The following is a 10,317-nucleotide window of genomic DNA, read 5'->3' as shown; positions in this document are numbered from 1 at the left end:
GGAGCGGCGGTGATGGAAACGGTGGCGACTCAGGAGTGGCAGGCGGCTGAAAGAGGACTCGTCTTGAAACCGCGATAGATTATATCTTTGGCTTGGCCTATAACTGTTCCCAGAGCAAGCCCAGTTTTCACTTGCACTGTGTGTTTGCTTGAGCGGCTGGTGGGGCTTACGGAGGCTGAAGTCCTCCCAAAGCCACCCCGATGGGGAGAGTGGCAAGATGCGCTTAAGGACTCGGAGAGAAGGGGCAGAAACGGTGGACCCGGTACTTGGAGGGAGAGCTGGGGACTGCCAGGAGGGGGACCGAGATCCTTGCGAGAGAAAGGAGCAGAGGAAGAAGGAGATGGGAAGAGAAGAACGCCAAACTTGAGGCTCTCCCGCTCCCAAGCCAGCCGCAAGTCTCCAGTCCCCAGACACCGCGCGCTGGCGCTCGCTCGCTTTCTCGCGTACCTGTTGCTCGCTCCGGCTGGGTCTCGGCTTCGGCCCCACCAAGAAGCCCCGCGTTCCTACAAGTTCCGCCTGCCGAGCAGCCAAGCCGCCAGCGCCGCCACCTGCGCGGCCGCGCACAGCCAGGGCCAGTAGGTGGGGAGCGCGCTGGGCGCCGGCGCCCTCCGGCTCCGCGCGCGGCGCCGCCACATGGTGCGCTGGTGCAGCTCGTCGCCGAGCGCCTTGAGCCGGGCGGCCGTGAGCTGCGCGGCGGACGAGCGCAGACCCAGGCGGCCCGCGCTGCAGGCGCACACCGCCGGCGGGCCGCGGCCGCGGTGCAGGGGGCACGGGCACATGACCGCTCGCCTCGCTCCCTCCCCGCGTCGGGCCGCCCCTCGCCTCCTCTGCCTCGGCCTCTGCGCCTGCCTCCGCCGCGCTCCAGTCGCCGGGGGCCTCCCCTGGACACCAAGTTTCTCCTTGTGTTGTGCGTTTGTTGTGCTGACGGCGCTATTATTAATTAAAGTGTCACATGGTGGAGGGGGCGGGGAGGGCGCGGGGAGGGGGGTTACATCATCCGGCCCCGGGGGGGGGTGCTGCAGGCAGAAGAAACCGAGAGGTAACTTTTAACCCTAGTGGCGCCGGCAGTGAGGGGGCGCGCGGGTTGGGAGAAGGGGAGCGTGGGGCGCTGGGACGCCTGAAGGCGACCGGCCGCTTGGGCCTCTGGCTTCAGGGGTCGCAGGAGACCCTCGCGGAGGCGTGGAGCGCCGGGGGAGGTTTTCTCCTTCTCTTTTTCCTGAATTCAGTTCCAATTCCGATTTGGCGAGGGGGGTCAGGCTTGTTTGCCGTTTTGGATGAAGCCGATATCGAATTCGGCTGCATTATTCAAAAAATGTTCCGAAGCTATTGTTTGGTATGGGGGAGGTGGGTCGATTCAAATTCTAATGAGAGGGCCGGATTCAACCCAACTTGCCTACTTTCAGGTCTGACTCCGCACCTGTAGGCTGCGAATAGGAGCACACCCGACGCACAACCCCACCCCCATCTGAGATAGGCCGCCAGACCCTTAAGCGCCCGCAGCGCCGCTAGAAACCTTGATGGAGGCGGGGAGAGGGTTAGGGGGTCGGCCCTTAGTCTCGGCTGTTCCCGGCACACCGCGCCTCCGCCCGAAAGACCCTCACAAGGGGTTTTCCAGAAGGAAACTTATTTTTGTCTGCTTCCTTTGTCACTATTACTTTCCTGCAGGGGTTAGTTTGTAGCAGTGATCCCGATTTAACGCGCAATGGCGACTCTAAGGGGTCGGCGGGGTCGGGGATGGGGGCCGCCGGCAGGGAATTTTAGCTCCTTTTTTTTTTTTTCCAATCCGAGAACTGCCCCTATGACCCTCCAGACTAGAAAATCTGGAACTGCCCATGCTGGTGAAGGTACAGATGGGTGAAGGGACTCTCAGGATTCTTTGGAGGAGAATGAGACCTTCACCCATCTTGAATCCATGGGGATTCAGAAAACAGGGGGAGCCTGGAGGTGGCTCCAAGCCAGCCTTCCAGGTCCTGATGAGGCAGCTCTGATCCTCTTCTTCCCACGGGCGGGGTGTTGCCAAGGCCTGAGGAGTCCTTTGGTCACTTGGAAAAGATTCTTCAAGACTATGAACTTAGTTTGGGTCTGGATTTATCATAGAGAGATTTCCCCTTGACCTGCAGCATGGTCAGGGCTCAGATCCCAGCTGTGCTCTGTGATCTTGGTGGCTCTCTAGATCCACCCAGCCCCAATTCTCCTATTTAATAATGGTCAACACTTACTGAGTGCCTTCTGTGTAGGTTACTGGGCTAAGGCCCCTGTCTACACTGCCTAAAGTGAGTTTCCACGTTCTAGGGTGGTGAGAGTGTGCTGTTACTATCCTGTTTTACAGATGAGGAAACTGAGGCACAGGGAGGTAAGGTCTCTTGCCGGGAGATCACAGAGTTAATGAGGAATAAACCTGGATCTAAATTAGGGCAGTCTGCCGCAGGCTTTAAACTCTTAACCATGGTTTTATACTGCCCCCTGTAATCTGGGAATACTAATACCTCCCTCCTAGGATCGGGGCAGAGATTAAATGAGAGAAATGTGTGCCAAGCACCTGGCAAGCAGCGAGCCCTGGATAAACCTTGGTTCCCTTTGCTTCTGGCCAGAACCACTTCCCCATTCTCCTGGGACTCACCTCCTTAATCCCCCCTAGTCTTTGCAGAGGGGACCTGATCCATTGCCCAGTATAGTGTTCCAAGAATGAAGATACAGTGTCTATTTAAAAAGCCCTTTGGATTTAAAATGAACAATTCCCTCACCCCCCCCCCCCCCTTTTAATCTGCACGCTTTTAACGGCTCACTTCATGGACATTAATTTTAATGGGACGATTATTACCCTGTTTGGAAGCCTGCCCCTCAAAATGCTGGGCTCGTGAGGTGCCGCTGGGTCGAGTCCCGGCAGCTTGGACGTTTTCTGTAGCAGAGAGAGCGCAGCCTTGGCCGTGGGGACTGGGGACGTGTCATTCAGCAGAGGGAGAGGAGGGGGTGATGGAAAAGTGGGGGAGAAGAGAAGACCTCCTTCTCTCCCCCCAACACTGCAGGTGACAGTCAGTCCCTAAATTGGCTCACCTTAGAGTGGGCCCACCAAGTTCCCCATTCACTAACTGGGGAACTTGGCCTTGAGATGAGGCTTTTTGGAGCCTCCATTTCCTCGACTGTAAATTGGGAATAATAGTACCTACTTCAATAGTACCTACCTCATAAATAAGATCATACCAGGAAGCCCTGAGCACGGTGCCCAGCACACCGTGAGCATTTAATAAACGTTGGCTACTGTTACTATTTTATAGTAGATCATGCACTCGCTAAACAGTGTGCTCTGAAGAATGTTGGAAGGCCCGCACCCTCAAATATATATGGTTCCCCTATTGTGAACTGGCGATTCTGTCACTGATGTTGAGTATTGTCTAGAAAAAGCAAATTCTTTGGGAGAGTGACATGTAACACTCTCCTAACACTTTAGTAAAAATTCATTTTTGATTTTCACGTTTAATAAACACTCAGTTGTGCTTACCCTGTGCCAGGCACTGTTCTAAGTGCCTTAGGTGTATCAACTCATTTAACAACCCTATGTAATAGGACAGGTATGATTATTAGTCCTTTATTTTGGATGAGCAAACTGAGGCAGAGCATTTCAATAATTTGACCAAGGTCATACAGCTGTCTGGCCCCGGAGTTAATGCTCTTTAGCATTATGTCACCACTGGGGACTTAGGAAGAGGGGGGGAGGGAGGCTGTTATGGGCTGAACTGTGTCCCCCTAAAATTCCTGTGCGGAAGTCCTAAGCCCCAGGACCTCAGAATGTGACTGTATTTGGAGACAAGGCCTTTAAGGAGGTAATTAAGTTAAAATTAGGTCATTAGAGCTGGGCCCAAATCCAATATGTCTGGTCTTAGAAGAAGAGGGAGAGACACCATGGGTACATGGCCATCTGCAAGCCAAGAAGAGAGGCCTCAGATAAAACCCACCCTGCTGACACCTTGATCTTGGACTTCTGGCCTCCAGAACTGTGAGAAAATAACTTTCTGATGTTTAGGTCCCCCAGTCTGTAGTGCTTTGTTATGGCAGCCCTAATACAGAGGGAGTGAGAGGGAAAAAAATGCCCTAAAAGGGAAGCTAGAAGCAGATATTCACCAGACTATGGCCACTTTTTTTTTTTTCTTTTCTTTTTCCTCCCCATCCCCCATTATTTTTTCTCTTTTAGCTTGCTTTATTTGCTTTTAGGCCTTACTGATTCTGAAACTGTGCACCTCAGATTGGGACTTGAACCCACGTGCCAGGACTCAAACCCGGCCAAAACCCACGGTTTTCCAACTGGGATCACACACCTGGTTTCAGGACTTAATGAAGCTCATGTTCTTGATGTCTCATCGCAGAAAGAATTCAGTGAGAAACAAAGTGATAGGTAAGAAGTGGATTTATTTAGAGAGAAACACGCTCCCCAGACAGAGTGTGGGCCATCTCAGAAGGTGAGAAAGGCCTATGGCCACTTTTACTGCCGAGCACGTGCCTGGATATTTTTCTAGGACTGTTCATCTGTTTCCCTTCCTCCTCCTTCATGTTCTGTTGGAGATCTTTAAGGGAGGAGGAGTTTAAGGGGATTATTTTGAGAAATAGTTCATGAAATCCAGTTGATACATTTATTCAGAGAAAACTTTCCATACCAATTGCAAGGATGTGCAGCCTCTCTCTTATAAAGAAATAAAATAGATTTTTCTAGTCCATGAAGACTTCCTATGGTACCCCAGTGCTTAAAACTGGGCTTAGCACATGGCAAGTGTTCGGTAAATATTTGTCAAAAGGAAGAAAGAAAGAAAGCAAGGAAGAAAGGAAGGGAGGAAGAAAGGAAGAAAGAAAGAGAGAGGGAAGGAAAGAAGGAAAGACTGAGTGAATGGTAAGCATCCTGATTTGTCTTTCCCACTTTCAGACATGCATGGTGATGTACATAGAATTGTTATCAATAACATTAAAAAAATTTTGCCGCAAATCATTCCTTTAGCTTCTACAGAAATCAAAACTCAAGTGTTTCTAGCAGGAAGTGTATGTGTATTGGGGGTGGATGGGTGGTATTTCTCTTCTTTAATTAAATCAATAATAACCTATCCTGGTGTTGGAGACCAACTGAGCCTTACCTTACGGTGTTTTAATTCGTGTGGCTTGGTGAAGTGATAAATGAATGAACAGCTGTTGCCTCCTCCAAACAGCTGTGTTTCCTGAAGCCATGTATTAATGCCAGGGCCAGATTTGATGCCAGGAGTTGGCCTGGTGAACAACAGAGTTCTTGAATCTAAATCAGAGTTATAGCACAGTGGTTTGACACCCTGTGCCAGAGAAACCTGGGTTGGAACTCTAGCCCCATCATGCAATGTTGGGCCCTGTCTTGGGCATAATTTTCATCTCTCTGAGCCCCCACTTTCCCATCTGTAAAATGGGAATAATAATCAAAACACCTACCTCATTGGGTTGTTGTGAGGATTAAAAGAAAGAATGTTGGGCTTCCCTGGTGGCGCAGTGGTTAAGAATCTGCCTGCCAGTGCAGGGGACATGGGTTCGAGCCCTGGTCTGGGAAGATCCCACATGCCACGGAGCAACTAAGCCCGTGAGCCACAACTACTGAGCCTGCACGTCTGGAGCCTGTGCTCCGCAACGGGAGAGGCCGCAACAGTAAGAGGCCCGCGCACCGCAATGAAGAGTGGCCCCCGCTCGCCGCAAGTGGAGAAAGCCGTCACACAGAAACGAAGACCCAACACAGCCAAAAATAAATAAATTAATTAATTTTAAAAAAAAAAAAGAAAGAATGTATCAAGCGTTCAGCAAAGTGCTTGGCACTCAATAAATATTTGTTATGGCCCTTGTTGATGTATCAGGATTATTAAGCATCCACTTAAGAAACAGAACAGGGACCATGACCCAAACCCACTGGGAAAACAAGAGGATTAATATTTCAGTGAGTCCAATATTCAATTACATCACAGTTATTCCTAGGAAAGTCCCTTGCATTCAATAGAGCCAGAGTAGCACGGTGCTCATCTCTCACATTTATCCTATTTAACCCTCTGATACCTGGAAAGACGGGGTAATTCCTCCAGGGCTCTCCTAATTATTTATTTGCTACTTCTCCCTTAAGGATATTTTTGTTGTAAGTAAAGAGAAAACAGCAGAGGAATGTCCACAGCAGGAGAGAAAAGATTAACCAGCCCATAATTATAGTCTCATCAATACTTTAAGTGTAAAGGGTAAAGCTCACTTAAATAAAACCTAATTCCTTGATTACTGGAGTCACAGGAGATAGGGCTGATTAAACGTGTACTCCCATGGGGCTTCCCTGGTGGCGCAGTAGTTAAGAATCTGCCTGCCAATGCAGGGGACACGGGTTCGAGCCCTGGTCCAGGAAGATCCCACATGCGGCGGAGCAGCTAAGCCCGTGCACCACAACCGCTGAGCCTGCGCTCTAGAACCCACGAGCCGCAACTGTTGAGCCTGCGGGCTACAGCTACTGAAGCCCACATGCCTAGAACCCATGCTCCGCAATAAAGAGAAGCCACCGCAATGAGAAGCCCGCGCACCGCAACGAAGAGTAGGCCCCGCTCGCCGCAACTAGAGAAAGCCCACGCGCAGCAACGAAGACCCAACGCAGGCAAAAAATAAATAAAATAAATAAATTTAAACTTGTACTCCTGCTGTGAAAATTCAGACATATTGTCCTTTGCTCAGGCAATAATCACTTTATTGTAGGCAACTGAGCTTAGTTTAAACAAGTGAATCACTAGACTTGAAATTATACTGATAAGAGGATATATACTAGAGAACAATTTGGCAGACCTGGAAAAATTGGAAATTCACATGCCCTATGACCTGGTGATTACATTTCTAGCTATTTACTCTAGATCAGTGGTTCTCAACTAAGGACAGTTTTGCTCCCCAGGAGATATTTGGCAAAGTCTGGAGATGTTTTCTGGTTGTCAAAACTGAAGGGTGCTACTAGCATCTAATGGGTAGAAGCTTGGGATGCCACTTAACAGTCTACAATGCACAGACAGCAAAGAATTATCTAGCCCAAAATGTCAATAGTGCCAAGTGTGGGAAACCCTGTCCTAGATATAGCAGGTGGTATACATTTGGTAGAGACTTAAATCATAAGAGTTTTTATTATTTACTTGACAATGAGTCCAGAGCAGAAATTGGCAAACTATGGTATGTGAGCCAGTCGGTCTGCTGCCTGTTTTTGTAATAATTTTATTGGAACACAGTCATGCTCATTCATTTACATATTATTTCTGGCTGCATTTCTGTTGCAACAGCAGAGTTGAATAGTTGCAACAGAAATCATATGGCCTGCAAATGGTAAAATATTACTATCTTGCCCTTTACAGAAAAAGTATGTCAACCCCTGGTCTGGAGGAAGACAAACTCAGGGTTGGGTTTGTGGTACAGTTATTTCATTAAGAATCAGGTCATGTCTTTGCTTCTGCTCCACAGTCCTCAGTATTTTGGTTTTGGTCCTCAGGCTTATTGCCTCATGGCTGCAAGATGGCTGCCACAGCTCCAGATATCACATGTGTACTGGGTTGAATAGTGTCCTCCAAAGTTTGTCTCCATCTGGAAGCTGTGAATGTGACCTTATTTGAAGATAGAGTCTTTGCACATGTAAACAAGTTAAGACAAGGTCACACAGGATTAGGGTGTGTCCAAATCCAATGACTGCTGTCCTCATAAGAGGAGGAAAATTTGGACACAGACATAAACAGAGGGAAAATGACTAAGGTACAGAGCTGTCTGTCATGGGGACCACATCATAGTTCAACTTCTCCCTGTGCACAGTCCTGCTTCTTTCTCCTCCCTTCCCTAGGTGGCAATCCCAAGGGTGTCCCTAACAAACCCCTGTATGCTAATCTCCATCTCAGATTGGCTTCCTGGGAAACCCTACAATAACCATGTTAAATCTTCCACCTTTGTTGAAATGAAAGTCCTGACACATAGTAAAGACAACTATACTATGGATGGCTGAATGGGTAAACAAAATGTGGTCTATCCATACAAGGAAATATCATTCAGCCTTGAAGAAGAAGGAAATTCTGATACACGCTACAAAGTGAATGAGTCTTGAAAACATGCTAAGTGAAATAAACCATACACAAAAGGACAAATACAGTATGATTCCACTTATATGAGGTTTCTAGAGTAGTCAAACCCACAGAGACAGACAGTAGAATGGTGGTTGCCAGGGGCTGGGGGGAGGGGAGGTGGGTGTTTAGTGTTTCATGGATACAGAGTTTCATTTGGGGGTTGATGAAAAAGTTGGTGGTCATGGTTACAACAGTGTGAATGTACTTAATGCCACTAAATTGTACACTTAAAAATGGTTAAGATGGGGGAATTCCCTAGCGGTCCAGTGGTTAGGACTCGGCACTCTCACTGCTGGGGCCTGGGGTCCCTGGTCAGGGAATTAAGGTCCCGCAAGCCACGTGGCTCAGCCAAAAAAAAATGGTTAAGATGGTAAATTTTATGTTATTTATATATATATATAAATATATATATATATTTATATATATAAATAAATATATAAATATATATATATATAATATAAATATATATATATATATATTTTTTTTTTTTGGCTGCTTTGGGTCTTTGTTGCTGCGCGCAGGCTTTATCTACTTGCCGCGAGCTGGGGCTATTCTTCATTGCGGTGCGTGGGCTTCTCATTGCGGTGGCTTCTCTTGTTGTGGAGCATGGGCTCTAGGCGCACAGACTTCAGTAGTTGCAGCATTCAGGCTCAGTAGTTGTGGCGCCCAGGCTTAGATGTTCCTCGGCATGTGGGATCTTCCCGGACCAGGGATCGAACCCGTGTCCCCTGCATTGGCAGGCGGATTCTTAACCACTGCACCACCAGGGAAGTCCCAATGTTATATATATTTTAGCACAGTAAAAAAAAAAATCAAATCAACAGCAACAAAACACCCTCATACAATCATGATTCCAAATCTAAAAACCTTTTATCGTTCTTAATCTTTTCCTTTGCTTATCCCCACAGCTTTTAGATCCATAGACTCTCAGATTTGAAAAGTCCCCAGAAATCATCTCAAAGTGTGTGTCCCTGGCCCAGCAGCAATAGGATCGTCTGAAAATTTATTGGCAGTGCAAATTCTCCAGCTTTAACCAGACCAGTCAGTCAGGCACTGTGGCGTAGGGTCCCACCCACTGTGTTTCTGATGCTCGTTAAAGTGTGAAAACTGATGGCCTGGGTTATTTTTTATATTTTGCTGATGAGGAAAGTGGGAATGATAGAGGTCAAGTGACTTGCCCAAGATCACAGAGCTAGCTCCTGGATGTGTTAGAACAGCAGCCAAAGTCTTTGGGCTTCCTCTTTCCTCAACACTCTGCCTACCAGTTGTCCCCAGATTCTGTACTAGATGGAGTGAGGGATTGTAGTACATGTGTTAAGTTAATTCTCTTTCCTTTATGCCACCTAATGTTCCAGGAATGCTTATCCCCAACTGCAGTAGAAGAAAGTGAGGCCAACAGAGAAAAAGAGGAGAGAGAAGGAGGAAGAGAGAGAGAGAAGGAGGAGGAGGAGGAGGAGGAGGAGGAGGAAGAGAGAGAGAGAAGGAGGAAGGCGGGGGAGAACCAACAGTAAGAGAGATCTGAAGCCTGAGTTTACTTTACCCTTGAACTTCCCAGAGCAAAAATAGATTCTCTTTTTACCTAAAGTCATTTTAAGTTGGGTTTCTGTTTCTGTCAACCTAAGAATCTTCCAGTATGATGAAAAGGAGTGGTAAGAGGGGATATCTTTTCCTTATTCCTAATCTTAGTTGGAAAGCTTCTAGTTTCTCACCATTAAGTATGATGTTAGCTATAGGGTTTTTTGGTAGATATTCTTTATCAACTTGAGGAAGTTCCCCTCTTTTCTTATTTTACTGAGAGGTTTTATCATGAATGGGTGCTAGATTTTGTCAAATGCTTTTTCTGCATCTATTGACATAATCATTAGATTTTTCTTTTTTAGCCTGCTGATGTGATGAATTGCCTTAATTGATTTTTGAGTATTGAACCAGCTTTGCATAGCTGGGATAAATCCTACTTGGTCATTCTTTTGGGTTCCTGGATCCAGTTCTAACATTGGTGGGTAGGGTTCCCCCCACCAACAAGTAATTATCCAGACACCAGCAGGGTGTCCTGCGATTCAAGTCAACTCTGATGCTCTCTACCTGGAGAGAGCATCGGAGTCTACAGGTTAAGGGTTCAGTCCTACAAGACTGCCCCCCACCTTAGTTCAGATGCCAGTCGAAAGCCTGGGTTGTTACCTGTACTTCTGACCCACTGGGCTTTAAA

The 10,317-nt window shown here is 47.5% G+C and overlaps 1 protein-coding gene across 1 annotated transcript; it reads right to left on the bottom strand.

The window, feature by feature from the left end:
* Window positions 1-503: 503 nt before the first annotated feature.
* HRK (harakiri, BCL2 interacting protein) lies at window positions 504-779 on the bottom strand. Its single transcript, XM_036874224.1, has one exon. It carries the CDS (start codon window positions 777-779, stop codon window positions 504-506), a length of 276 nt encoding a protein of 91 aa, XP_036730119.1.
* Window positions 780-10,317: the final 9,538 nt, after the last annotated feature.

Source organism: Balaenoptera musculus, chromosome 14, assembly GCF_009873245.2.
Source record: "Balaenoptera musculus isolate JJ_BM4_2016_0621 chromosome 14, mBalMus1.pri.v3, whole genome shotgun sequence".
Taxonomy (NCBI): domain Eukaryota; kingdom Metazoa; phylum Chordata; class Mammalia; order Artiodactyla; family Balaenopteridae; genus Balaenoptera; species Balaenoptera musculus.
This window is presented reverse-complemented; position numbering and strand designations above follow the sequence as displayed.

Excerpts from the sequence above, each read along its gene's own strand:
- HRK (XM_036874224.1), bottom strand. The coding sequence starts at position 779 with ATGTGCCCGTGCCCCCTGCACCGCGGCCGCGGCCCGCCGGCGGTGTGC.